Source organism: Nematostella vectensis, chromosome 8 (genome assembly GCF_932526225.1).
Source record: "Nematostella vectensis chromosome 8, jaNemVect1.1, whole genome shotgun sequence".
Taxonomy (NCBI): Eukaryota; Metazoa; Cnidaria; class Anthozoa; order Actiniaria; family Edwardsiidae; genus Nematostella; species Nematostella vectensis.
In genome coordinates this window covers 8,446,952-8,474,801 of record NC_064041.1, presented here as the reverse complement: position 1 = coordinate 8,474,801, position 27,850 = coordinate 8,446,952, and the positions used below count along the sequence as shown (strand labels likewise).

At 39.5% G+C, this 27,850-nt stretch overlaps 2 protein-coding genes across 3 annotated transcripts; both read right to left on the bottom strand.

The window, feature by feature from the left end:
• Positions 1–1,881: 1,881 nt before the first annotated feature.
• Positions 1,882–4,708, bottom strand: LOC5519311 (retinal homeobox protein Rx1). Its single transcript, XM_001639164.3, has 3 exons — positions 4,504–4,708; positions 3,977–4,215; positions 1,882–3,072 (listed from the first exon to the last, which is right to left on the bottom strand). The coding sequence occupies exons 1-3, from the start codon at positions 4,601–4,603 to the stop codon at positions 2,680–2,682; spliced, it is 732 nt and encodes a 243-aa protein (XP_001639214.3). The 5' UTR covers positions 4,604–4,708; the 3' UTR covers positions 1,882–2,679.
• A 5,768-nt stretch (positions 4,709–10,476) lies between these two features.
• Positions 10,477–27,189, bottom strand: LOC5519302 (serine/threonine-protein kinase Pink1, mitochondrial). 2 transcript variants are annotated; one of them, XM_048731571.1, is made up of 14 exons: positions 27,033–27,189; positions 26,316–26,498; positions 25,943–26,020; positions 25,613–25,704; positions 24,786–24,908; positions 24,177–24,236; positions 22,821–22,902; positions 22,448–22,616; positions 20,467–20,761; positions 19,607–19,661; positions 19,424–19,535; positions 18,611–18,772; positions 12,786–12,858; positions 10,477–11,358 (listed from the first exon to the last, which is right to left on the bottom strand). In XM_048731571.1, the coding sequence occupies exons 1-14, from the start codon at positions 27,100–27,102 to the stop codon at positions 11,275–11,277; spliced, it is 1,638 nt and encodes a 545-aa protein (XP_048587528.1). In that variant the 5' UTR covers positions 27,103–27,189; the 3' UTR covers positions 10,477–11,274. The 2 variants fall into 2 exon arrangements, with proteins under 2 accessions (XP_048587528.1, XP_048587529.1); XM_048731572.1 differs by having other exon boundaries at positions 22,839–22,902.
• Positions 27,190–27,850: the final 661 nt, after the last annotated feature.

Here is a 27,850-nt window from a genome sequence, read left to right as displayed (position 1 = left end):
ATAGTGAGTCTCTCGAGAAAAAAAGCATGAATATCTCAAATGACGACGGTAAACTGTTTAGTAACCGAGATTAATCGGGGATTTGTTAATTTGCTCGTCAAAATAAGACAAAGAATGTTTACATTAATTACTAAAAGACTAACATAGTGAGGTCGTGGCGGTTGTGATATTTTACTCTTCAACCTTGCATTTCAAGTTATGAAAAAAGGATTTTTCAAAATCGTGGCTAATCGTTTGGTTTAACAGACCTTCCCGAGACACCACTAAGCAAAAATTCGCGAACTGAATTTGGTATCTTTCAAAACTCTCACATCTCTTTTCCATTAAAGTTCCTTATTTGATAACTTGCTTTAAATGAGATCTAATGAATGGAAAAACTGTATTAAAACACAAGATCCAACAAAAGCTTTTCAAATTATTTCTCGATATCAAAATCAAATTTTATAGAGAGAAAAATCGCGACACGAAAATCCTTTTTCGAAAATTGAGTCAAATTATGTGAAATGGCATTTTGGTTTAGCAAATTGTGAACTAGAATCACAATAAGACTCGCAATTATAAAGTTATAATTTTAGACAACGCAAAGGTTCTATTTCTCCTGGGGAGCTGACAAAAGTATGCGTTAATATTGCCTTAAATGAGGCGAGCAGGTGTAAAATCCCATTTTCAATCAAACTCCAGTTTGCATGTCCGCAAGAGTACTGCCTGCTTCGCCGAGCTTGTTACAATCCTGAAAGCTTGCACATGGTCGTCCTGTCAATATTTAGAGATTATCCTTTTCTGTGTGTACTTGTGTTTTCTTATGAACAAATCTATTATGGCTTTAATGTGAAATAAATGAGAGCTTGACATCAGAGATATCCAGCAGAGAGTCTAACGCACCGGTGTAAAATGCCTAAAGACCATAGCTTTGTGTTATTGTTTTTATTGTCGTCCTCCAAACATTCTTTAAATAAAATCATCTACATGCGAAACGAAATAGAAAAATATCTACACGAAAAACGGGACCGTAAAATATGAAATAGCACCGACACAAACCGGCATCACAAGTGATAACATTAAAGAAGACGTTGCTCCCTCACACGCAGCTCGACAAACGACATTTAATTGGGGCACGCGGAGGCATCGAGTCCAAGTTGTGATAATTAAAGATAATCGTCATTACCAGCGTGCTGTTGAGAAGTATATTACTCCAAAAAGCGCAAATCATTTTAAACGGCATACGAATTATCCCTGATCGATTTGGCTATTCTAAGAACCCTGAAGTCTGAGGAAAAAGAAACCCCAATTCCTGAGTAACCTGACACATCAATAAGTCTTTATTTCATACTATCATAGCATAACCTTTAAACTAGAAATAATAACGATAATATTCTATCTGGAGTTAACAAGGTTGATAACAAAAATAGCTCAAAAACACTTAAATTAAAGCCCGTTTTCATTCAAACCAATTTCATTTTGAATGAATTATCTTCACAATTCTGTTTATTTTTGTAATGATATGACGATCTTATTACCTTTTACATTCTTCAGTTACGATGGTTTCTATACTAAAGTGAAAAGAACTGTATCCGCACAAGCCACCACAAACTCTTCATTTCACGCGAATATTTCTCTTAAAATCTTCAAATAAGAGCACCTCTCTGAATGATACCACTTTTTATCTCAAACTAAATATGACATCTAGACCATTTTATCATCTTCGGTTATTGACTAAAGACTCTACTAGTTTATGCTTCTTCTAAAAAGATATTTTATTGGATTTTAACTGCAAGTTCATGACGTTCTCTTATCGCTTTCAGTTTTGTGAACTGGGCGACAGGTGCAGTCAAATGTGTCTTCGGCGCGAGATATAAATCCACAATAAATACCACGTCTTCATTAGTGCTTATATACTTTTATTGAATGATATTAGAATATTTACAGGTGATATTTACATTATATTAATGATTCTCCGATAAGTGAACTTGAGACATGTAAATACGGAATAAACACGTTTATGCCTCCAGACTCATACCAAGAGAATGTCCAATTAAAATTTAACTAGTTCTCAGTAACGAATTTGATCCATATTTTATACAAATTCCGAATACTATAGTCGTATTTAATCACTCAAAACTAATCATAAAATTACGTATTTTTATTAATAGACCAGCAAGCAAATAAAACGGAGTGTCAGTTGCAGAATAATTGAAATTTACTAAAATAGGACTAAAAATAGGGAATTTTTTTTTCGAACTTTTTTTTTTGTGATACAAACATCTCTTTCAGATGGATCAAGGATCAAAAAAGAAAACATTAGAAAGAGCGAGACAACCAGGTGAGGTGAAAAAGAGACATCCTAGAAATAATCTTCAAGTGTTGCATACATTTTCTCCCTATGATCTACACTTCTCTAATGGTTTTGAGTTTAATTTGAACTCGCGTCTTTTAGTGGGAGGAGATGCGCTTTTATCTCCTAAAATATTGTGCCCTGCAGCGCATAGTGAGAAAAAACAAAAACGACGACGATTCCTTTATGCCTTGCTATACCCTGCGTACGATTACGGGGATTTCTAGCGACAAGATTATCCGCCCGAAAAAATTCTCCTCGGCGTCATATTAAATAAAATGTCTTGTGTTTTGTCTGGATTAAGCATTCGATCGAGTGAAAGTATGCTTCGTAGTACTACTCTGCCTTTAATGATACGTCGGTACGAACTCAAACGCCGAAGAATGCGTTTTCGCTTTGAAGCGCAGCGCTTCTAATGCCATCTTGGGCTGATCGCTCTGAAACGCTGTTTGGCAGGTCCATAATGGCGCGTTATGGACCGGTAGTTGAGGCGAGGACATGTAGTTCGATGAGGCCGATAGCGGTGTTAGGAGTCCGGGGTAGGAGCTGTGCGCACTGACAGTGGGCATTCCCGTCGGGAGACTCAAGAAGTAGTTGGGCCCTCCGCAAGGTAGTCCTGGTCTTGGTGCTATCGGAAGCTGCCCTTGCAGTTTCTCATGATGAAGTCGGTTTTTCTTTAGGAGTGAGTGATTGGGGTTTTGAAGTTTGCGCCACTTCGCGCGTCTGTTCTGGAACCATACCTAAAATAGAGAAATAAAGGAAGAAAGCGAATTAATTAAAGACCAGTTAGCGGGTTTATGTATAACAACAAGGTGTTTAGTAAGTTGTTTAGGTCTCATTAGCGCGCGAATGATAAAGCAAACATGGTTCACACCGTCCGTGTAAAACTCCGATCAATAGCAAACAACCTGCAGACTTTTAAAGACTTGTATTCAAAAGACCGTTTTACTTGATGGTCTTTACACGGAGAGAAGATTCGTCTTTTTTTTAAGAATGACTTATTTGTTTCACAACAATTACAAAAGAAGATAAAAAATCCATTTGTAAATTGATGGAATATAGGTTGCATTGGTGCAAAGTTCCTAAACCCATCTACGACATAGAGTCGTAAGCCTAAAGGTTGCTGAATAAAAATCAAGGAACGTTACCATAAGACAAGGATACGAATGAAACGTTGAACAAGCGAAAAAATCGCCATCACCGCTTGTATAAATGTTACAAACAGCTCTTTATACTAATCAGGTCTTGTATTGAGAACTGCGATGACTCTAAAAGTTATTTTGCGGTTGTTTCTCTCGTACTCGGCAATTTGCCGTTCTTGATCTCGCTCCTTGCTGGTGTTCCCGTCAATTCTTCGTAGTATCACTAAACTAATACTAAATTTAATTACTCAAAACTAGAAAAATTTTTTTGCCCGTATCGCCGTTCTTTGCAATTTCTGTGTAATAAAATCTTGGTGAATTTTCTAATAGAATTATTAAGAGAGCTTTCCCCAAGGAATTGGCGACCACGCCCTACAGTCGAACGAGGTCTCATTATCTGTTTTTCATTAGTTAATAGTCCTAAGTTAGTTCTTTGCAACGAATTCAATTACGTGGATGTGTGAAAAAAGTGAATTTATCGGGAATGAAATTAATGTTTTACCTGTATCCTGGCCTCGCTAATGTTGATTTTAGCCGCTAACTCCTCGCGCAACGCGATGTCTGGGTAGTGTTTTTTCTCGAACACGTTCTCCAGCTCTTGTAGCTGCTGTTTTGTGAAGGTAGTGCGATTTCGTCGCTGCTTGCGTCGCACGGTAGCCGGGTTCTCTGAATCGCTACCATGATCTGGGGTATGGGACTGATCAGGGTGATCTTGGTAGCTGCGATAAACCACGGAAGGATCTAGGATAGACAGACAAGTATTAATCACCGCTATCGACTCTTAATCATTTGAGCTTCCTGCTTCTGTTACACATGACAGCCGTTTTACAAACTTGTATCCTTGTTATCCGGATACTTGCGCGCTTCTATCCGCTCGCTATTCTCAACAAAACGCTCTTAAAATCCGGTCCCTATTCTTAGTATTGAGTTCGATGTTCCGGTCCATTAACCTTCCCCGCATGCCTTTTGCAGTCGCGCGCGGAATCTCCGGTGTATAAACGCTACTCGTAAACAAGTCGCAGTACTTACGCCCAGATGATAGCGCTTCAAGCCCAATGACATCGCCTAACACGTACTGGTTAGGAGCTTTGCCTAAGCCAAGGGATTGCTCAATGTTGTTTTGTAACATAGCGGTTGAAGACGAAGTTGGGAATGAGTGGGTCAAGTCAAAGCTCACTCTATTTGTACCTTATTAGCTACCCAGTACCCATTACTGCGCTGAGCTTAATTGTTTTGTTCTTGGGGCAGGTGGGTTGCGCGACTCTTAGCCCGAGTACGACAAGCATCGGCTTCGTTTGACTCGGCACAATAGCAAATTTCATTACTACGTAGAATCTTTCACCTGCCCCTGCATCTATCGTGAAGCTTAGACAGTGAAGGAAAAAAAAGAGAAAACCTCTCACAAATGCAGACCATATCCAGCAATAACATCTCCACCTTTGCAAAATGTTATGATAGGAGTTAGTTATCGTGAATTGATGATCTGTTGAAGGAGGGTATCTGTGGGAGGAGACCATGATGTAGGGACAGCTATTGGTCCCTCATGCGAAATCAACTTACTAAATGCGTTTAATTAAGCCACCAATATATTGTTTTTCCAAGCGATTTTCAATTTGATTTGCTAGGCAAATATAGGCATTGGAATAGATGGACGAAATTACATAGACACCTTAAAGGATGAAGGAATCGAATATCATTCTTGGGTAATACTAATTGGAAGTTAACGACTCAAAAAGAGCAGTGACATAACGATTAGTTTATTCGTTGTTTCGCTCTTTATTGCCTTTCTCGTACTCGCTAGATTTAAAAATCTTAATATCTGGTATGCCTGCCTTAAAATGGGAATGTATACATGGCCCGTGTGATAGGACATTTGTGTAAACTGATAGGCAGGCCGTGATTATGTTAGTTAGCGTAAGGCAAAATTGATAACAATGTACAGAGGAGGAGAGGTTCACTACCTTCCTCAGGTGCCCATCTCAATTCATGTACAAAAAAAGAAAAAGATTAAAATGCGATTTGAAAGAATCTCCCATGGCCAATGGTTCATACGCGAAGACAGATGTTTGATAAATGAGGGAATCTTCCTCTCTTCAACGGTTTGTCCAGTTTTTATCGGGTAAACACAAATCGGGTTGGTTTATTGTGCGCGGTAAAACGCCGACACCCCCCGCTCCCTCGAAAAAAGCCACCGTAATTTGACTGTCGCGAGATCAAACCTCGGAGTGTCTTCTGTTTGTCCTTCTCTAAAGAGAGCTTAGGTGTTTTTTTAAATATTTGTTTCAAGTTCCGCGAAGGTTCTTCGGACAGGGGAGTTATATTTGCCTTCCTAGTTTGTCTAAAGCATTAAGATATTAAGATATTTACTCTTCTATTCTGTAAACTGTCAAAACAACTCAACAGGGAAAATGCCCTAAGTCGAGTGGTTCTACAGTACAAGGCGCGCTATCAAACAAAGAGGAGAAATAGGCTGGTTTGCGCTTGAGCTCGTCTTAACAAAACACATTCGAAATGTATTTAATGAGAATATTTAACTTTCATTTTAGCGGTAGTCGTGTATTTTGATGTCACACAACTACCCAAAAGCATTCACATGACAATGAAAAACTATTCGAAAACCAATCAACATCGAGTCGTAAAGTGTTCGTTCGGTCCTTTGTTCATACAGCAAAGTCGTAGTTGGTAATTATCTGATGAGCCTATAGTGCGGTGCCTGGTTAAACCAGCACGTTCATGATTGGTAATGAACAAAATCTTATCATAAAAATGATAACAAAAAAATCGCAGCCCACTCCCGTAGGGCGAGAAAATCATTTGAATACTCCAACTCTTGAAAATCTCTCTCAAAGAGATTTGCTTGGGTAAATTTCAAATATTCTGTTTTTAGCATTAGATTCATTATAAAAAAAATAATGAATGGGTTTTATTGGATTTCTATTATATTTGTTAGCTATGTTTATTTCCTTGGAACTCTTTTGAGGTTGATCGAGTCATTAACGATAGTTAAGTTTTAATTCAGAAACTCTTTTTTGTGGAAAAAGTGGAAGTTTCAGCCCCGACTTCGCTCTATATCTTTGCAGAAACTTTTTTTGTCTTTAATTTCTTGTAATTAGCAGAGCACATGATTGGATTCTAAAATGTGATATCGGACATTTAATAAGGTTTAAAAGCAGGAATTGATTCGTGCTCGTCATTGAGCACTTGGCCTCAGATAAAACACTGTTTCGACAATAGCACAAAGACCCCTTTGAGAAACTTAACTTCAACCTAAAAGGAGCGAAGCTTTCGATGAAAACGGCTCCAAACCACGAGCTAAAACTTCAAAGAAATATGTCAAAGATGAAATTAGTTCTGCCCTTTATTAAACTAGTACATTTCTTATAAGTACATTTTTTTAGCTTAATTAACGTTTGATGTTTTTCAGTGGAGTCTCGAAGTCTCAAAAATACTTTTAATGAGAATGCTACGAGAGACTGTGCGTCAATTCTTTGCATAATATATCAGACTTTGAGCTCTTTCACAGTAATTACACGCGTGGCAAGAAACTGACCCCGACGATGCTCGGAAAAGAATTGGAATAAATTCTCTCTTGGAACAAAATTAAACCGAACGAGGTTCTGCAATACAGTGCTTCAACCAAATTGGTTTTCTCTTCCCTATTACTGATAGATATGAATGATTAACGTGATGGTATAATTCAGAAATGACGGCATATCTTCAGGCTATGCCATTACTTAATAGCAATTAAAGCTTTGGCTAGGAATTTGCTGTGGGGTAAACGAGAATTACGAGGAGTTCATTTTGACATCAATATCTCAAAGAAGTACAGCTAAAACAACACTCTCATTTGCAGCACTCATTTTTTTAAATTCCAGAAATCCTTGTAATTAAAACTATTGGAAATTAGATATGATGGTATACCATGAGTTTTAATTTGTTTTAACTGGATATTAATGCAGTAGGTTTGAAGGCTAAAAACCTCCTAATATTTTGTCAACCAAAGTTATGTCTAATGATAACGATTTCAAGAAAGCACATTTGTTTTTTTTTCAATCATCTACATGTTTTCTAGCTAGAAGCATTCAATTCATTTCAATACTTTCTCGTTTTTTATTCTATTGTAAAGCCTAAAGAAAGTAGTTGGATTAATAATCTTATATAGAAAACAAAGCAATTATTTTTGGGTTTATTTTATTTCTAGTTACATACTTTTTAGATCAAATGTGTAAACGCTATTATTTGACATTACAGATTTTTATATCTTTATTTTAAAAACGTCCAATATCAAAAATGCTAAAATCTTTCACTCTTTTATTTTGTAGGCTTAGATGTTCTTTCGGATGTGAGCGGTTTTTTTAGGTTTTACCCCTTAATCGTACCAATATAAAGTTTTCCTGTTAATATAATTGATTAGGGAATTGATTTAATGGTCGAAATTCACAGGCAAAGAAACACATTCAGAAAACAATGGATTTTCGAGGCAAAAATTAAACTTCAAGAAATGTTCTTCTTCTTAAAAAGTATCTGAGTATTGCACCAGAAAGCCTGCATAATTACGTATACTAGATTTCTACATTTGTATAAAACAAAACAGTTTTACACTAGTGCAACTCGAGTTTTCTAATGCAGGTTCTAAACTCTAATTGGACCTTATGGAATTTGTTATTGTGCAACTTGTCCTGGGGAAATGTTAACAACATCAGCCAGCTATTGACTACACATGGGGGGTGGTGTTAGGCCGGCTATTGACTACACGTGGGGGGTGGTGTGAGGCCTGCTTGGAAAGTACATCTGCCGGTCAAAGGCAAAACATCGGGAAGGTGCAACCTGTTGAAAGATTTTTTGTACCAAAATAAATTCTTCCACCTGCCTTTAATAGAAAAAGGTTGGGAAATATACGCGCAAACTTTCCTCCAAAGAGTAAAATCCAATCTACACTAACAATTTTTAGTTGACAATTTTTATTTGCTAGTGTATACATGGAGCAAAGTCGGCTATTTTTATGTGGCAATTATAGTTGCTCAAAGCTAGCAGGTTTGCTTTTTCTTGGCAATAACAAATTGTCACACATGAAAAATTGTTAGTGTAGATGCCAACAAATATAGTTGTCAACTAAAAGTTGTTAACTAAAAATTGTTAGTATAGATGGGGCTTAAGAGTGTAAATATATTGTAAAAATGTATAAATTTGGGAAACACAAAAGCTTCACGAAAAGCTGTTTCATCCGCTTTCGTCTTTTGCACACTGATTTTCAAACGTGCGTATGTCTTCGATATCTTTACCATATCCGCTGAGCCAAATAGCGTGCGATTCACGGTTTTGAATTACGAGCTCCCAGGGGGAAGCAAAGATACAGTATGCAAGAATATAGAAAATCTGAAGCTTCTGTAAGAAAAGACCGCTTTTACGCGGGAAACGTGGGTAGTGCGCGCGTGCGCCTGCGCCCACACCTCACCATGCGCATGACTTAGAAAACCTTTTTACAAACCACTGTTTTTTTATATCCCGTGAAGCTCTCTCTTATTCTTTTTCACAAGTCTTTTGTATTTTTCGCCCTGAAGTCAGAAGTTTAGATCCCAATGTTATAAGAAAGAAAAAGAGTGAAAGTTGTTGTCTAGTTGCTAAGGTGTCTGGTAAATTGTTTTTGTTTTAACTTCATTACCATGATGCTTTAAAGACAACCCCGCACAATACAATGCTTTGTCAGGTTTTCATAATGATTCATTACTTTTGTCTACTTCAAAACTCCACTTGATCGGGTTGTCAGGTTTTTGCTATAGGAATGCGACGTGTCGTCCTCTAAGCACATTAAAAACAATACTAGTGATGATCATTCAGATTTTTCTAGAGGAAAAAGGCACAAGCCGAGCCCTCTCTTCTTACCACAGGCTCTAGCCCAAGCTCTGTCAATGAGTAATTTGAACCGACCGACTCATTGACCGTAGCCTGAGTATCAGGCTTTGTCCCCCCCCCCTCCCCTGAGGGCCTGATACTCAGGCTACATTGACCGTTAATAGAGAGAAAATATGGAGTTTTTACTTTATGCTAGTATTCTTCCATAAAAATGAAATAAATTCAATCCAACTTGATGTAGTACTTGTAGTACGCATTTTGGGCCGTTTCGCATATCGAGAAAATCTGGGGGGAAATTGTCGATATAGCGCTGCTCGGTGATTTAGAATGAATTACTTCATCACTCTCACTATATACTTACTGGACTGCGGTACTGTTTGAATTCGACACCATGCCGAATCTAAAACCATGCCCAATTAACAATTCAAAACCATACCGAATTTGAAACCATACCGAAAACTAAGCCGAATTCACAACCATGCCGAATCCAAAACTTACGCCAAATTCAAAACCATGTCAAATTTAAAACCATGCCAAATCCATGACAAATTCTACGACAGGTGTTTCAAATGTCTAAGACAAAATACACACAGTTCAATTATGAATAAGCAAAGTTGCAATTTTAATTTGTAAAATAAAACATTGAAAGGACATCATTGCATGTAAATCATAGTGGAATTACGAAAAGTTGCATAAAATACGCAACCATGAATTTTGGCGGGGAGGGGACGCCATAAGAATAAGCGTCACGTCGCTTCATAATCTCCCAAAAACGGCTGACAGCCAAACAATCGCACCACAGGGTTCCCCTATAGGCCCCCTAAAAGCAAACAATAACGCAAACCAAGCCCCGGATGGCGCACTAATTAGAAATAAATGAGCTAATAAGTCAAGAGACTAACAGTCGCTATCATTTGGAAGTAGTTTCTTAATTGGTGGTATTTATATGGTTTACTTTGAAGACGCTGTCATGTCTCAGCAACTTTTAAAGAAAACTCTGCTTCAGAAGTCTCATAACGTTTTGACTGGGTTGATTAAACTTGATAGTGTTTAACACCAGTCGTTTCCCCACGACGGGGGTCAGAAACATTTGTATTCTTGTTTGATTAAAGAAAGCGCTTCTAGTATATCATTTGAAGAAAACAAATCCACGCGGCACCCCTTTGTTTATTAACCTTAAATTTTACAAGCTAGATTTACAACAGATATAAAAGGTTAAAAGCTTTTCAGTGCGACCCGCGCTACCGTGGCCACCAATACAAAGTTTTAAAAATTTAACCAGGCATGGTAGATATACTGTTCTGATTGACATGCGCTTTAGGAAGATTCCAGAATCTGGTTGGCACGCACGCTGGTTAGCACAGGCGGACCAGGATTAGAATCAGTCCCTCATGATCCTTCAGGAAAATAAAATATAATTTGAAGTTGTGTCTTGACTGTTTTCTCAATGCATTACTTTAAAATTAGCCTCGTGTGTTGTTCTTAAGGGGAATTGTGGCGCAGAATGGGGCTAGTCCCTCGAAAGAAACCCCTTTCTGTGCCACAATTCCCGTTAAGAACAACAAACGAGGCTAATACTATAGTAATGCAACTAGCTTTATTGAGAAAACAGTCAAGACACAACTTCAAATTATATTTTATTTTCCTGTAGAATCACAAGGGACTGATTCTAATCCTGGTCCGCCTGTGTGGTGAGCTAGCGAGTTACCTAAAAATAAGTCTCACGAATAAAGCGATATTTCATTCATTATCCGCGCTTCCACATATTAGCGGATTTGGCGAAGACAATTTGTACAAACGGGGGGAAAGGAAGCACGCTTAACTTAATTTGTGGTCGTAATGTTATATTGAGGGGAATCCTGTACCAAGGTACCAAGGAATCCTGTACCAAGGTAATAACTCGGGGCAATGCTAAGCATGGTCGCTTGTTTTACTTGATTAGCGCTCCTAATGCTGACGAATTAAGCGAAGCGATCTCACTGCATCTAGCACTTTCTCGACGCTCGCAGTCTTGAGAAAAGTCGCATGAATCTGTAAAATACGGGAACATCAGTAATTATATGTGTGAGATGGCGGGCTTTCGATCACGGGGTTCCTGTGGTGGATTAGCACACCATCTTACGGCGGGTCAGTAATGAACTTCCCCCTCCCTTCCCCATCCCCGAAAAAGTGTCTGTAAAACCGTGCGGCACTGGAACTAGTCTTTCGGCGTTTTTCAGCCACCGGCTGCGGAAGCACAGAAGCACCAACCTCGTCCCCAGGGTCTTCTGGGTAATTTTCAATACGCCATATTGAAAATTACCCAGGAGACACTGGGGATGAGGTTGCGGAAGCACATGATAAACAACAACAGGAAACCAGGTTGCAAATAGCAATAAACAATTAAACATTTTTACGACTGTTAGTATGACGCCAACAACAAAGACCACATATTTTGGATAATTAAGAAAAATAGAGTGTAATCTTAAAAGGACAAAATACCTAGGCTATTTGTATCTTGAACCATTTTTTCTGTCTCATTTGTAGAACAAGGCTATGTGAAATATAACTTCTTTTTCTTAACTCCTCTCAACAACCTTTGTCTTCTTGCAATATTTGTTCAAGTTTTATCTTTTTTCTATTTTTGCCTAGACTTTTAGCTAAATTTCATCTTGTAACCGATCTCCGTTAAATGGTGAGTGGCTTTCGGCTGAGGGTGGAATTAGTTGTTCCTTTCGATTTTATGGCGATAAAGAAACTAAGAGAATGTTTGACCCAAATTATCTTCACCGATCTAATATTTGATGACCTTTTCCGCGAAATTGTAATCGTTCAATAGGTGGATATTTTCCGATATTAGAAACATCCAAATAAACAATCTAATACGTTTACAAAATATCAGTTGGTAGTTAAAAATGTCCGAGATTACCTTTCATGGGTAATTCAACGGTAAAAGCCTTTGACATTTTCAAATAAATATCTGATAAAAAATCCGAAATAAGAAATACAGTAAAATATTTGATCAAGTAAATATCGGATGCATGAACACTGTATGATATCGTGTCTTGTGAGAAACTCAATGGCTGCACTGACTGTTATAAACGCAGTCATATCACGTCACGTAAGATTGGTTGGGGGGGGGGGGGGGGCACAATACAAAACAATAAGAAAAAAATGTTTTTTTTTTTTTTTTTTTTTTTTTTGGGGGGGGGGGGGGGCACAACCACGTCCCTACTGGGCGTTTCCTTATAATTTTTGAAAATATGGATTTTTTTTTACCATCGCTATTAGCCATTCACAAATTTCCATGTTCGTGTAACCAAACCAAATAAAAATAGGTGCATTGAACCATGAGCTATTTCGGGTATTAAAGGGGGGGGGGGGGGGGGCTGAGGATGGGAGAAACCGGGAAACCCAAATGGCTTTGTTGTTGTTTGATGTGCTTGCAGAGGCAGAATCACAATCTATTTATTGCTCACCTGTGAGATGGCGCCCGACCAATCACTAGTCGAATATGCTGCTAAACACCGCAAACTGCACATCAACAACCACCTGGCAACACAAAGCAACAAATCACTCGGTGCTTACGGTGCTTAGGAATAAGGCTAATACAATCGTGGATATGGTGAGGGTGGTCCACCATACATATAACAGACAGTCAACACTGCAATTACCACGACCAACGCATAGGGTTATGTGGCAAATGGTGGATATGGTGAAAAGTAAGGGGGAGGGGTCGTCCACCATACATAGCAGACACATAGCACTGCAAGTACCATGACCAAGACATAGGGCTATGTGGCAAATGGTGGATATGGTGAAAAGTAAGGGGGAGGGGTCGTCCACCATACATTAAGCAGACAATCAACACTGCAAGTACCATGACCAAGGCATAGGGCTGTGGCAAATGGTGGATATGGTGAAAAGCAAGGGGGAGGGGTGGTCCACCATACATAGCAGACACATAGCACTGCAAGTACCATGACCAAGACATAGGGCTATGTGGCAAATGGTGGATTTGGTGGATATGGTGTAAAGCAAGGGGGAGGGGTGGTCCACCATACATATAGCAGACACATAGCACTGCAAGTACCATGGCCAAGGCATAGGGCTTTGTGGCAAATGGATGCCCAATGATACCAATCAAAATGCTTCGTTTTGGCAAGTACGGCATCACCCACTGGTTCCGTCTCGTAGGCCTTCGGCCTACTCGACTGCTGCGCAGACTGCTTTTTATTTTCTTATTATTGAAATAATAATAATGCCACAATGTAATATTTGTAAGAAAATTGGACATTTCAAGGGACAGTCATTCCTCATATATAAACTTTTTATTTACCATGAGCATTTTACAGTATTGAGTTAATGCTCGTAGCTAATTATAATTTTAATTTACTACAGAATGCTCAATGTTACCAATAAAAAGGCTTCGTTGTGGCAAGTACGGCATCGCCCACTGGTTCCGTCTCGTAGGCCTTCGGCCTACTCGACTGCTGCGCAGACCGTTTTTTATATTCTAGTTATGGAAATAATAATAATAATGCCATAATGTAATATTTGTAAGAAAATTTAACATTTCAAGGAACAGTTATTCCTCATATGTAACCTTTTTATTTACCATGAGCATTTACAGTATTTAGTTAAGCCATTGACTCCTGGCTTTTTTGGAGCTGAATTTACAAAAAACAGACTGAAAACAGATACCTCCCCCCCTATTCTGAGTTTTATACAGCCCGTCAAAGTCAAACACAGCTGCACCTAGTCAGCGGTATCCAAGCTTTCCAACAGTGCTTTGCGGTCCCCACTTTTAATCCCTCGTCGATGTGCTGAAGCCAGCACAATTTGATGGTTGCTTGTATTTTTCATCAAAAATACAGCTATGATCATATTAGGAGAGTGTCTCAGGACATCATGAAGTCTTTTGGGGCATAATTGAGTGCTTTGCTTATGGATATTTGCAAGCAAAGGTGGATTCATGATGTTTTTTTCTTGTTTGGCTTTGCCCAGATGAGAAAATAATTTTCTAATGAATCACCACAGCTCTCCTAAATGCTGTCTATTCTGAAATCAAATTGATTCCAAAATTGTTTACACTGCTATTCTGGGTCTGTATGACCTGGAATTGATTTGTTTGGCTTCGGGGTGAAAAGACTTATAAAAAACCATCTGACTTTGGGGAGAGGAGTGTTGACTGGCCCTCCCCTCGTGAATTTTCCCCTGGATCTCCCAGAATGCTTTGCAATACGTAAAGATATTTTCGTGGTTGTACAATCCTTCAAGGAATGGACATTGTGTTTTGAGGCCAAGGAAATGTACCTGGAGGATCAGAATAAAGGTATCTATTTGTGTCTTGAGCTGTGTTTGCTGATCTCTCTCCCTTGTGTGGTATTTTGAGCGTTTTATTGAGAGGGGTGATTCTGCTTTTCTCTCCTTGTTCGATTTGAGATTTGTCAAAGAACCTGTGCTATTATTTGGCTTAAGAGTAGATGCCAACACCTTGGTTGGATGCATATCTGCAAGACCATTTATCCCTTAGACTGATGCCTGAGTATCTTCATCTTGTTGTGTTTATTTTGAATTTATGAATTTTTTGGGTTGTGGGTACTTCCCAAAGCCGGTACAGGCCGGTTGAGGGGTCAATGTGTTAATGCACACAGCTTATAATTATAATAAACTACAGCATGCCCAATGTTACCAATCAAAAGGCTTCGTTTTGGCAAGTACGGCACCGCCCACTGGTTCCGTCTCGTAGGCCTTCGGCCTACTCGACACTGCGCAGACTGCTTTTTATAGTCTCAAATGGAAATGATAATAATGACACAAGGTAACATTTATAAGAAAATTAAACATTTGACAGGGATAAGGTATTTCCTTTATATTTACCATGAGGTTATACAGTATTGAGTAAATGTTCTCAGCTAATAGTTCTATCCAATGTCTCTAATAGACAATAACGAGTGACCTTCTATGTTTAACCACACTGACCACTGCTACAGGTTTTTGGGCTTACATTAGTCATGGCCATGTCCTGATAACAATGGAGCTATACCTTTTATTGCATTTGCACTATTAGTCATAGTCCACTTTCTTGCTTGGAGTGCTAGACACAGTAATCTGTAGGTCTGTAGAACAATGATACATGCTTATACTTATATTTTCTAAACTCAACTAGAATAGAGACAGTCATTTTGGAGTAATCTGTTACAGCCAGCAATTGTCAATTAAATACGGCACACCAACTTACACCGATCAAAAGGCTTCGTTTTTGCAAGTATGGCTTCGCCACTGGTTTCATCTTTCCAAAAGACTTGAATTTCTATCCCCCGAGGCAAGAGACGCTGTAGGTATTTTTAAGTATCCTAAGCCGCATCCCAGGAACTCCCAACACTCCATTACTTAAAACTAGCAAAAATTAGAGGCCTATGTTAGCGAGGAAGAGAACATGCAAACAAGATGAAAATGTAGCTTAATTATGCTATTTTTGCATATAAAAACTTTCCCCCTAGATCTATTGCCACTGTTTCAACGAGAACTTTATTTTACCTGGTGCTCTTCCGATGTCGTCAACTTCTGATTTTAGAAATTATCCAATTGTTTTAGTAAACTTTCAGGCGTAACTTTCTTCTGGTCGATTTTCTCAGCCTGGTCGTACGACGATTTGGGGACCCGGCGGTCTTTGCGGCCGCTCCCAAAGGTTCTTACCGCTGATTAATTATTCGCGGCCGAAGTCTTCAAACCTAGGATTCATCTCCTACGCATACATTCTGGCCTCTGCCACACATAATGTGTTTGGCCTAAGAAACTGCTATGTAGAAGTAGGTGGCCCTGGGATAAATTAAAGCAAATTTAAAAATTTAAAATCTAAATGACTTTTTCACACGAAAAAGCCTCTATAAGGATTTACGTATTTCTCGCTCTCGTGTATGCAAGTTTCAGTGTAAATAAAAATACAAAAGCCCTTGCTTTTGGAAACCGAAAACATTATTTTCGGTTTCCGTCATTTCGGTTATTTCCGCCTTTTGTTCCCCTTGACCTATCAGTATTTCCCAGTTTACTGTTCCACGCACGAGCACCTATACAGGGACAGGGAAATGCTCGGCGTGTTTTGCCGGCCGAAGGAAGTGTCTGAGTAACTGAGTAACACCGTAGGAGCTGAGGTGGCCACTTGTTTCCTGGAATAGAGTTAGCAACATTAACGAACTTGTTTGACACTTTTTAACCCGAATAAGTCTAATAGAATTGACGGATTTCTCCATGATAAGCTTATACACCATGAATGTGAAAAATACTAGAATACTTGCGAACAAAAATGTTTTTAAAAAGTATTTGAATACTTAGGACTGGGGTTTCCGCCATTTAGGTAGTTTCCGCCGTTTTGTTGGCCGCGACTTATTAGTGTTTCCAAGAGACCATGATGTAAGAGAACGAATCCCCCGTATTAGGGTATGTTCCAATGATGACGTCCGTGAAAGCTATTTTAAGAACAAGCAGTTATTTTTAGATATGCCTCTGATTGGTTAGCGCTCACGTTTCCTAGCAACATGAGTCTTACGCGCGATCACATCTTGAGCAATGTGAACCGGCAAAGGCTGTTTTGGAAATCTTTTTGACCGAAAATACCTTTCTTTTTTACGAACGCTGTGAAAATAATCTTCCATAGAGTACGCTGATTCCAATCAACCGTTTCTGGGACATTGAAATGCATAGAAAGCGTGATTTTAGGCTCTGGGATTAACTTCCCCACAAGAGACCATGATATAAGAGAACGAATCCCCGTGGCCCATGCTAACGTCCATGAAAGCTATTTTTAGATTGCGCGAGCTTGTCAATCATAGCATTCATATTTGGTTATGGGCACCTCGCGAGCTATAGTACATTTTCCCAATTTTTTTCCCTCTGCACTTCTTGACTTCGTTCGCTATCTGTTTTTATCCTTTTAGCTGCTTCACATAGCTCATGATTACAATGCTACTTGTAGGATGGTGTCCTGGTATCTGTTAAGTTTTCTAATGTTAAGTTATCTAAATGTTATATAAATATTGAACGGGAAGACGTCGAGGTAACAGCGAGTTTGGAATTCATTCAAGATGCATCAGGCTGACTCCTAAAAAGTTTTCTCTTCAATACGGTGATATGAAAAACTTAGGCATTCTCAGTCTATGTTATGTATTTAAATACAAGAAGGCCTTTATTTTTCTTTGATTTACAATATTTTAGATGATGAACGAACTTCAATTCTTCACGCAAATGTTCAGAAATCATGTCACTCAAGAAACCCTTGTCACCGGAATAAGATTTACTTCATTATGGAGACTTGAAATCTTTTATTTGTGAAACAGCTGCCTTAATGACCACAATATCGGTGTGAATATAATGGTATTAAGTTCTGGATGTAACTTTTTCATTAAAAGGGAATTGGAAGAGAATTGTGTGTTGTCAACACAGATTTATGATTGATTCTTGTTTTACTTATAATTTGCGAATCAGCCGTGAAAACTTTTACTCTGCTATATGTATGGTGGACCACCCCTCCCTCTTACTTTTCATAACTGTTGCCATAGCTTTGTCCCTTAGCCCAGATACTTGCAGTGCTAAATGACTTTTATGTATTGATCTCCGTGCTATCAGATACTTGCAGTGCTAGAAAAACTGTAATGTTATTGATTTATAGGACCATCCCTCCCCCTGAAAGCCACATCCTACTGCATTATATTACCATTTGGCCTAGCGCTTGAAAAATGGCCATTCCAAATGACAAATGGCCAATGTGAGACTGTGTTGGACAGTATTGGATGTGACACACCTTCGTACGCCCCGGGTATGTAACTACCACCTTCCAAGGCAAGTTACTCATGAAGCGTGACACAACTTCGTAAGTACACCACCAAGCGTGACCAACAAAGTGTCACACCACAACCAGTACGGCGCATACCCCCATCCCCCACCCCCTCCTTTAGCAAATCATGGGAATGTAACTACCACCTTCCAAGTCAAGTTACTCATGAAGTGTGACACAACTTCGTAAGTACATCACCAAGCGTGACCAACAAAGTGTCACACCACAATCAGTACGGTGCATACCCCCATCCCCCATCCCCTCCTTTAGAAAATCCTGGAAAGGTCACCTATCAAAAAAGAACGTTACTGCGTGAATCACCTGCGTGAGAACATCACGACGCGTGACCAACAAAGTGTCACACACCCACTAGCCAGGCACATACCCTACCAATCCCCTCCCCTAGCAAATACCTGGTATGCCACCTATCAATAAATCCAAGTTACTTATGAAGCAAGACACACCTACCTTAGTACATCACCATGTGTGACTAACAGCGTGTCACACCACCACCAGGACGGCGCATTGAGATAGACGTACAGAGCTGTAGCGGCGTGATCTGCTGACAGCCTGCTTTGTGGATTCCTGCGGAGCAGCAGCTTTACCAGACGGGCGAGTTCCGGTGGCGCACTGAGGAACAGACGGTCAATTTAGAAGTCAGAATTTAATTTGAAAAAAAAAAAAATAAGGCACTTTATGAAATTGAAATTGCTAATGCATTATTTACCTATACGAGCAAACGACATAATAAAATAAATGTCAATTCTACTCCCAAAAGGCACTTTTGTAGTTGTAGCCATGGGATTATATGGGGCAGGATTGCCCGTGTTTTCTGCCAAATTGGGTACAGACTCTCCAATAGGGGTATGCCAAAAATCCGTTGCGATCTCTCCAGAGATCCGGCTTATCAACATCGGACCTCGTTCAGTTCTATTGTTGTTTTATAACGTCTGTTGTGGGGTACGCCTCCCCAGCTTTGGCAGCCCTACCGGGTCGCCTGTCTGACTCTCTGGCAGATAGCACTCGGAACCTGGCACTAAGAATCATTTACCCAGGCACTTTCCAACCTCCGAAACCCCACCCAATAGAGGTGATGAAGATACCCGTAAAAAATGCGAAGTTATTTGGGGCAGTTAACGCAGGGTAATAGACATATTGTGCACATAGTGTAGATGGATAAAAAGTGCTAATACAGATAGATTGGCTCTTCATCACTTCACTAGTGGCCTCTAGACTATTTTAGCACTTTTAACCAATCTACACTTAAACTAAAGATAATACCTGTCAATGGTAGGCAGCTCTTTGTCACTGTAAGTCCGGCTTTCTGCGCCACCATGGCTGAATGGATTCCTCTCGCCAAACATTTCATATGCTATAGCACCGGCCGACCATACTGTGCATTGGCAAAAGAATTAAACAAAGCTTGCAAATGCTGTAGATTATGCAATAGAATTGGATCCTTACCATCAGCTTTGGTATAGTCAATGGAGGCACCAGGCCCAGATTCAGCTGTAGAGACCTATACAAGAACACAATTAGTATATGCGAATAAAGTCATAGTTGATACAGCTGTCACAATCATCATCATCATCACTGTCACCATCCTCATCATCAGGCTACAAGCTGGGACGGAGGGGAGCAATTTGGGGAATCTACCACCACCTCCTCTGCCGCCAGCACTGTATTTGTAGTTTGCATAATCTAAAGAACTCTATTAACCACATTAACAGCACTTCTACCTGCCACATTTCTGGTGCCATGAGCATTGTGACCCCCCTGCGGTGTTGTCCCATCACTCAACAATAGTAACTTATTCCATCAACATCAGCTCCATTAACTTCTAGGTCTACATTTGAGGGGGTCAATATGTTGACATCAATGACACTTCTGTCTTACCTCTGGTGCTATGTGATAACTGCCTCTACCCTTTCATCATCACAGTTTCCTTAATCTTGACTGTCACCATCACCATGTCTACTGTTCTATTACCTACCAACTACCATCATCCACACCATCAACATCAACAACATGTATGCCCTACCTTTGGTGTCATTAATATGATATTTTTGCTCATATCTGTTCCATAAGACAACAGACAAGACCACCACCGCCAGCGTCTGCCGCCTGCCTCCATCTCCATCATCATCATTATCATCAACACCATTATCATCACTATTGTCACATCATAATCGACTATCATCTCAAATAATCTTTGTCATTCACTATCAACATCATATTTGTTTTTAATAACCCTACCTGTCATCTACCATAAACTACCAACTTAGGCATCATCCATTATCAACATAAACACATGTTTGGCCTACCTCTGGTGCCATTAGCATACTGTTCCCGCCCCTATCTGTCTCGTCAGTCAACAATGGCAACTTCAAACCCTGACGAGTGTCAGCCAGACAACAGCCAAAGTCACAAATCACAAGCCTTGGGGGATAGACGGATGTGTCTAGGAGCAAGTTATCAGACTTGAGGTCCCTGTGGGCCACCTGGTGCTCCTGCAGGTGAACAAGTCCATTCAGCAGCTGTAGCAGAAGCAAGCAGGAGGTTTGCACCTCAGGAGGGCGGCCTAGCGAGGCTAAGTAGGACTCTAAGGTGTGGGTGAACCTGAAGCATGAAAAATAGCAGTTTTGATATCACCAGCAGAACCCTTAACCAACTCATTAAAATACTAAAAAAAATCTCACCACTTAAGAAAATCTAAATTCCAATCGTCAGTGTCAGTGCAATCATTTTTTATTAATACCATTGTAATCATCGTACCACGATTACCACCACCACATAATCTTAGCATTTTTTCAGAAAGCTGAAAACCAGTCAAAATTATATGGAAAAACTAAAAATTTCCATCCAAGCTGGTCACAATCTTTCATCTTGAAGCCAAACACAATATTGTGACTTGAATGTCTCACATCAGGTAGGTGGAAATGGATTGAAAAAGTTCTTTCAGGTTTTGGTACAGGTCATACTGTACTTTTACTGAAAACTTGAAATTACATTAGAGTAAACAACCAGTTTGTTTTTCTCTCTGACATCAGTCATCATAAATGACACCAACCACATCATCATCACGAACATCATTCTTCTCATGTTATCTTTTATCTGTCAACCATTACAATTTCCTGCTCATTAACAATAACCTGTTCATTGATTTTAATGTAAGGTCACAGTACCTATTATCGGACACTTTAATTTTCGCTAAAATATCTCACGTACTAAACACAATTGAATCTTAGGTTTTACAGCTAGAAATCATTGACTATTAAACATAATAATTCGACCTAGATAATGAAAATTCGATGGTTAAATTCAAAAGAAAACCCTAATATCGGCTGCTCTTAGCTATCATCGGACAACCTAGTCCTATTATTGGACCGCAGATTTCGTTGCAAAAAATAAAGGTAAAATCATGCTTCATTTTCACTAAGCAGGCAATAGTTGTTGACGCAAAAATCACAATAGAATTTCTCCGCTGTAGCAAGCGATTCGAAACACAGCAGGCCCGTACCCAGGGGGGTGCAGGGGGTGCGAACACACCCTACCCCCCCCCCCACACACACAACAGCCGAATGTCCACTTTTGGTTCCCAATAGACGTGCTATTTGTAGACAAAACTAAAAATCGTGAGCTAGATCACTTTGCACTTTGGTATGTAGCCAAATCCGACAATAAACGTCCCGTGGAGATACTGCAAAGGCATAAAAAGTCCCTTTTTGTTATTTCAGAGGTGGTTAGATTTTTATGAGAGAATTCCCTCCCTCCCCCCACGGAAAAATTAGGTCCTGGATATGGACCTGCACAGCATCACACACGTGACAAAATGCACGGTGAAATGTGCTTTCGCTTGGCAATCAATCAAATTTAAGTTGAATCGTTCAGCATTTGCTCGGCTGTCCGATAATAGAGCACCGAGGCTAGGTACAAACAATTTGAGAAGTGTTTATGAAAATGGCATAAATGCCGGCCAAATAGCATCCTGCGAGATCAGCAACTAAATGCGGATTCGCCGAGCGGCTTTTATCAAGATCAGTAAATCTTGGATTTTCGTCCTCATGTATTCAAGTCATAGAGAGGATTTCAATCGCCATTTTGTGGTACGTGAGAGTAAATTATTTTCTAGTTTTGTAAAACAATAAAGGTTCAGAATACATGTTTTCAGAATGTTGTTTCTTTGACTCGATGGGTCAGTTTTCGTCGTGTTTTCCTATTGTTTGATGATTTTGTTTGATGAGTGTCCGATAAAAGAGCACTGTCCAATAGGTACAGTACCACTACCTTATATGCTGTAAGTACCTTGGCATTACAAGGAACATTGTTCTGTTCCTTCCTAGTCCACCATGTCTGGCAGGAAGGGCTGCTGGGTAGGAGTCCTGTGCATCAGGAAGATGTGGCATATCATCCACAAAGGTGTGGAGTACAGGGAGAATGTTGACATGGGTGGGGAGATGGGTGTACTTGGGACCTGTATAGAGAATGGATGTTAGGGTGTGTCATAACGGCAGCAAGGGTGTGGAGTACAGGGAGGGTGTTGGAAAGGGTTGAGAGATGGGTGTACTTGGGACCTGTATAGAGAATGGATGTTAGGGTGTGTCATAACGGCAGCAAAGGTGTGGAGTACAGGGAGGATGTTGGGATCACAACAGCCAGGTCTAGAATTGCTTCTTACAACTATCATGTAGCAGACCTTCAGTGTGTGCTGTTGATTCATCCTGACAGATGGACAGAACAGCTGACTCTTTTGAGAACTCCTATAAAAACATACAAATTCCAAATATCAAATGTTACTCCACCCCTTGTCCAAAGCTAGCCCAGAAGCATATCATGAGTTGTACATAATGGCTAGCACATCATGGCTAGCACATCATGAGTTGCACATCATGGGTTGCACATCATGGGTAGCACATCATGGCTAGCACATCATACTAGCACATCATGAGTTGCACATCATGGCTAGCATATGAGTTGCACATCATGGCTAGCACATCATGAGTTGCACATCAAGGGTAGCACATCATGAGTTGCACATCAAGGGTAGCACATCATGAGTTGCACATCATGTCTAGCACATCATGGCTAGCACATCATGAGTTGCACATCATGGCTACCACATCATGGCTAGCACATCATGAGTTGCACATCATGGCTAGCACATCATGGGTAGCACATCATGGCTAGCACATCATGAGTTGCACATCACGGCTAGCACATCATGGCTAGCACATCACGGCTAGCACATCATGGCTAGCACATCATGAGTTGCACATCAAGGGTAGCACATCATGAGTTGCACATCATGTCTAGCACATCATGGCTAGCACATCATGAGTTGCACATCATGGCTACCACATCATGGCTAGCACATCATGAGTTGCACATCATGGCTAGCACATCATGGGTAGCACATCATGGCTAGCACATCATGAGTTGCACATCACGGCTAGCACATCATGGCTAGCACATCATGAGTTGCACATCATGAGTTGCACATCATGGCTACCACATCATGGCTACCACATCATGAGTTGCACATCATGGGTAGAAGAAGCACAAGTCACATGCTCAAATTTTAATTATTCAAGTGCAATTTAACATATTTAATAAATGGGATGATTCTTTTCATCATACTCTGCTCATAATCATGTAACTGATAATAATATATAAACGTTTTTAACATATCTATTTTATATTCATTTGCAGAAAAAATAAACATTTCTAGCAGTAATTTAACTCTATGAGGGGAAGCGATTGGTCAATCCGAGACTTGCTGAGGCGCATAAGACCTTTCACATTTCATAATCCAAGCAGGAGACTTTAGTCAAATTTCAGAATTCAAGCCCCAGCCTCTTGTCAAAAATTTCAGAATCCGAGCCCGAGATTGGTTTCGGATAATTTGCTTGAGGTATGTCATAAACATCAGTTGTTCGCTATCCCATCGCTCCCCCTTTTATGGTCAGTGTACCCAGGTGTAGTGCTTATGATATTTAAAGAAACTGAAATTCAGCCCTGTGTCATAATTGTTTACCTTCCACAAGGCTCTACTCTGAGAACTTGCACTGTAGTTAAATAACATCTTGATAGCAAGCTGTAAAATGGAATAAATAGTAAAATTTAATTCATACAAAATGTGAAAATGCACATTACAATTGTGCAGATAGCATACAATGTGTGGAAACTTTGAAAAAAAACAGGTATAAATATACCCTATCTATGATTAATGTAATAACAACTGTTTCAGAACTTTTCAATTATTATGTTCAAGATTGTAAATGAGTAATACTGCATGACCCTAAATACTTATTTGGTTACATTTATGGTACTTTCTGTACCTTTTTGAAGCTTTGGGCTAAAGTGGGTATTTTACAGTCCTTACAGCCATGGTTTGAATGGGAGGTTATAGGCTTGAAGTCAAGTGTGGCAATGTGTCCACTAGGGGGCTCAAACCCTACTCGTACAGATGGCCTCACTTCACCCGATTTTAGATAGATCTAGTGACCTTACCCCATTACCAGAGTTAAGGATGCCGATTTGAATTGATATGTGGCTTAAGTGAACTACTATTCTGGACCCCATCCTGCATTTTTCTCCAGGCACGCCCCTGTATGGTAGTAGTAGTACCCTATACTACATATACCTTTTCATCTTTTCGAGAAGCAGCATAGACAGCAGAGTTACATGACCTGTTGCCAAGTTTATGGCCAATCTTGTAATCTTTTAGTCTCAGGCCTTTGTGGCTTGAAGCACACTGCTCTGTTGTCTTCAATGAAGAAAATGATTAAAACAATGCTTGTTTTAGCATGCTGGATGCTTATTTATTTTTTAGAGTCACAAGAGGCAAGGTTGGGGAAGGGGGGGGGGGTGGTGCTAGCCAGGTGCTTATTTGGAGTGAATGCTATTACATTATTCAGAGGTTTTCAGCTCTTTAAAGATAAATTCATTTCAAGAAGTAAAGTAGAAAAAAGTATATATATATATATATATATGCATATTCATAATATTCTAAATCATACAACAGTGATAAAATGTACAGTAATTATTTAAAAAGGGATTGTTGCTAAAAGCCTTACATTTTGTTTTTCTTACTCTTTTTATGTAAGGAAGAAAAGGCATTTATTCAGTAATTTTTTGCATAAGGAGAAGCACTATTAATTCTGGTCCCTACAACAAGCATTTATGGTAAGATCATCAGCATAACCCTATGACAAATTTTTCAAGAGTTTCTACATTTATAAAACGCTATACTGTATATAACAAGGTCTTCTATGTAAGCCTTAGATTGGCGATTCTTAGAAAAGTCACTATTTCACATAATAAAACAATGGTAACATAGCCTAGAAAGTATAAGAACAATACAACCATATGTCGAATAAATGGAAGTAAAACAATTGCAAACTGTTAGTAGCGCCTGCCTCAGTATACTGCTAACACAAATATTGTAGGTAACTTGTATGACTGTCCTACTTTGTGTGATGCATTCACTCCATGTTGAATCCACTGATAAAGCTGCAAGAATTGCTCATCTTCTGCAGATGAGAATGACTTAACGCCAAAATCTGCAAAGAGAGTCAAAGTCAAATTTACAATTTTCTGATAGGCTGATAGCTCCATCCAAAGGCAATGCTTAATAGTCTCAAAGCAAATGAGAACTGAAAATAGCTGCTAAAAGCAGCATGTCTTATGTACATGTACTAAATACAGTTATCAAATTGACAATACTGTATCTCTAGAGATCTATTACATGAACCCCTTTTATATTCATCCCCACATAAACTTAACACTTAGGACACTTACTTGTGCAGACTAGGCCAAGGAATGCAAACATTGGGCCACGCCCATTGCCTTGTCTCATCATCCGCATTGAAGCAGCACCTGTAAAAAAAAAATAAAAAATGATAATGTCAATGAAAACTTAACTCATCATTATCAAAGTTCTTTGGTAGAATAATGAAAAAGAACATTACAGCTACTTAGGAACAGTAAACATTGAAGAACCAATACAATCAAAAATACAATAAAAAATTTAATAAAAATCAAATGTCTGGGGTGAAATCCGGCTCTGGTCCTGATCAACATGGTCTCACAATTAATAAAATCACAAAATGGAAAATGAAAAGTCGCAAAATGGAAAATGGTGTACATTATAAAATTCATACTTGTACTATACCTTTGAAAATAGAGGCAGTAGATGTAACAAGACCACCTCTAGCTGTTATAAATTCCTGGAACAGAGCTTGTGAGAATGCAGACACTGGGTTGCGCCCTGTCGCCTGGGTAGGAAAATTACACCCAGACCTGACAAGTGTGGTTGTGTAAGCATGACGACTTACTGGTACCACTTTTGCAGACGCTGAAATAAATGTAATAAAATCAATTATAAGTTGAACCAAAAATGTTTTGGAGCAACCTCATGTTTGTGATACAGCTCCCATGACCACATAGCCGATATCATAGGCAAACATAGAAACTTGCCTATAAAGCTGAGTTACATAAAGAAAACAGTGCACATTTTTTTGCTGAGCTGATTTCTTTTTTTACTGACTTGTTGAAACTGGAACTGTTTCTTGCTGAAACTGAAACTTTTATAAGTTAAGTACTGTAGAAAAGTTTATAACCTCTAACGGGAAATAAACCCTTATTTCTGTCTTTTTTGGAAAATCAATCAATTAACCAAACATTGTTTAAGTAATATTTTTATATTTTCGAGATTTTCGGTGTCTTGTTTATACACACACACACAAAACAGATTATACCAAAACAAAGCTAGAGGCTGTGAAAACGGGCTGACGCAAAAAGTACAACTTATTGCAGAGACCTTTTAAAAACTAAAAAATATACCTCCAATGAACTGTTATAGCTAACAAATACGTATTATCATACCTACCTTCTTTAACAGCGTCGACGTTTCGAAAAATCGAGCGAACGAGCGCTCGTCCGAACCGAAATACAGACATCTTCGCTCAGCCAAATTGCGTCGCCATATTTGTTGGTGTTTGTTATGACTGTTGGACCACAGGGAGCCCACAAAGGCAGTCAAACCGCAACCGCAAAGAGCGCTGGGTACGATATGATACGAGGTAGAATACTCCTTGCAGCACTCCCTATGGTGGGGCCAAAAGCTCGCGTGAAATCATCCTCACCGTGTGAGCCGGGCTTTAGGTCAGCACAGGCCATCTGTTCCCCAGTGACATGACAAACCAATAGTCTTTGGTGACCATGGACTGCGCGAGCAACTCTAACAAGTAATTTTCTTTTACCCGACGTTCGCCAAAGAAGGGCCTGCAAGCGGTCTATATGAAGAAAAGTTTTGTAGTAGTCGTATCAGTTCACGGTTGTAGGAACACTATCCATTTTGTAGGCTCACCCATACTTGATGGGCGAATGATGTAAGGGAAAGGCGCGCTTTTCACTCATCTTTTTCGGCTGTAAGTACGCTATGTCTTCTGTATTTTATGAGTGGAGCAAGGAAATATGTCAGCCGAAATGCATGAAACGCCAAGCATAAGGGGAAAATTATATGAATAAGTGCATCACTTATGGACGAGGGGGGCTGTAAAGCTAGAGAGGCAGGAATGAAAACTTGAAAGTACCACCTGCTACTTGTTTTCTTCATGTTTTTGTTATGGCTTTAGGAGCAGGCGCGTATCTAGTTTTTTGCTAAAGGGGGGGGGGGGGGGGGTGTTGGCTCAGTGACAAAGGGGG

What these genes read in the sequence shown, in the direction of transcription:
- LOC5519302 (XM_048731571.1), bottom strand. Translation starts at nt 27,102, where the DNA reads ATGTCTGTATTTCGGTTCGGACGAGCGCTCGTTCGCTCGATTTTTCGA. An exon ending in AGGTCTGCTACATGATAGTT is followed by an intron (nt 22,617 to 22,820) that starts GTAAGAAGCAAT and finishes TTCTCTATACAG; the next exon opens with GTCCCAAGTACACCCATCTC. An exon ending in GAGCTGCCTACCATTGACAG is followed by an intron (nt 18,773 to 19,423) that starts GTATTATCTTTA and finishes TCTGTTCCTCAG; the next exon opens with TGCGCCACCGGAACTCGCCC.
- LOC5519311 (XM_001639164.3), bottom strand. Translation starts at nt 4,603, where the DNA reads ATGTTACAAAACAACATTGAGCAATCCCTTGGCTTAGGCAAAGCTCCT. An exon ending in TGAAGCGCTATCATCTGGGC is followed by an intron (nt 4,216 to 4,503) that starts GTAAGTACTGCG and finishes TGTCTATCCTAG; the next exon opens with ATCCTTCCGTGGTTTATCGC. An exon ending in TTAGCGAGGCCAGGATACAG is followed by an intron (nt 3,073 to 3,976) that starts GTAAAACATTAA and finishes TCTCTATTTTAG; the next exon opens with GTATGGTTCCAGAACAGACG.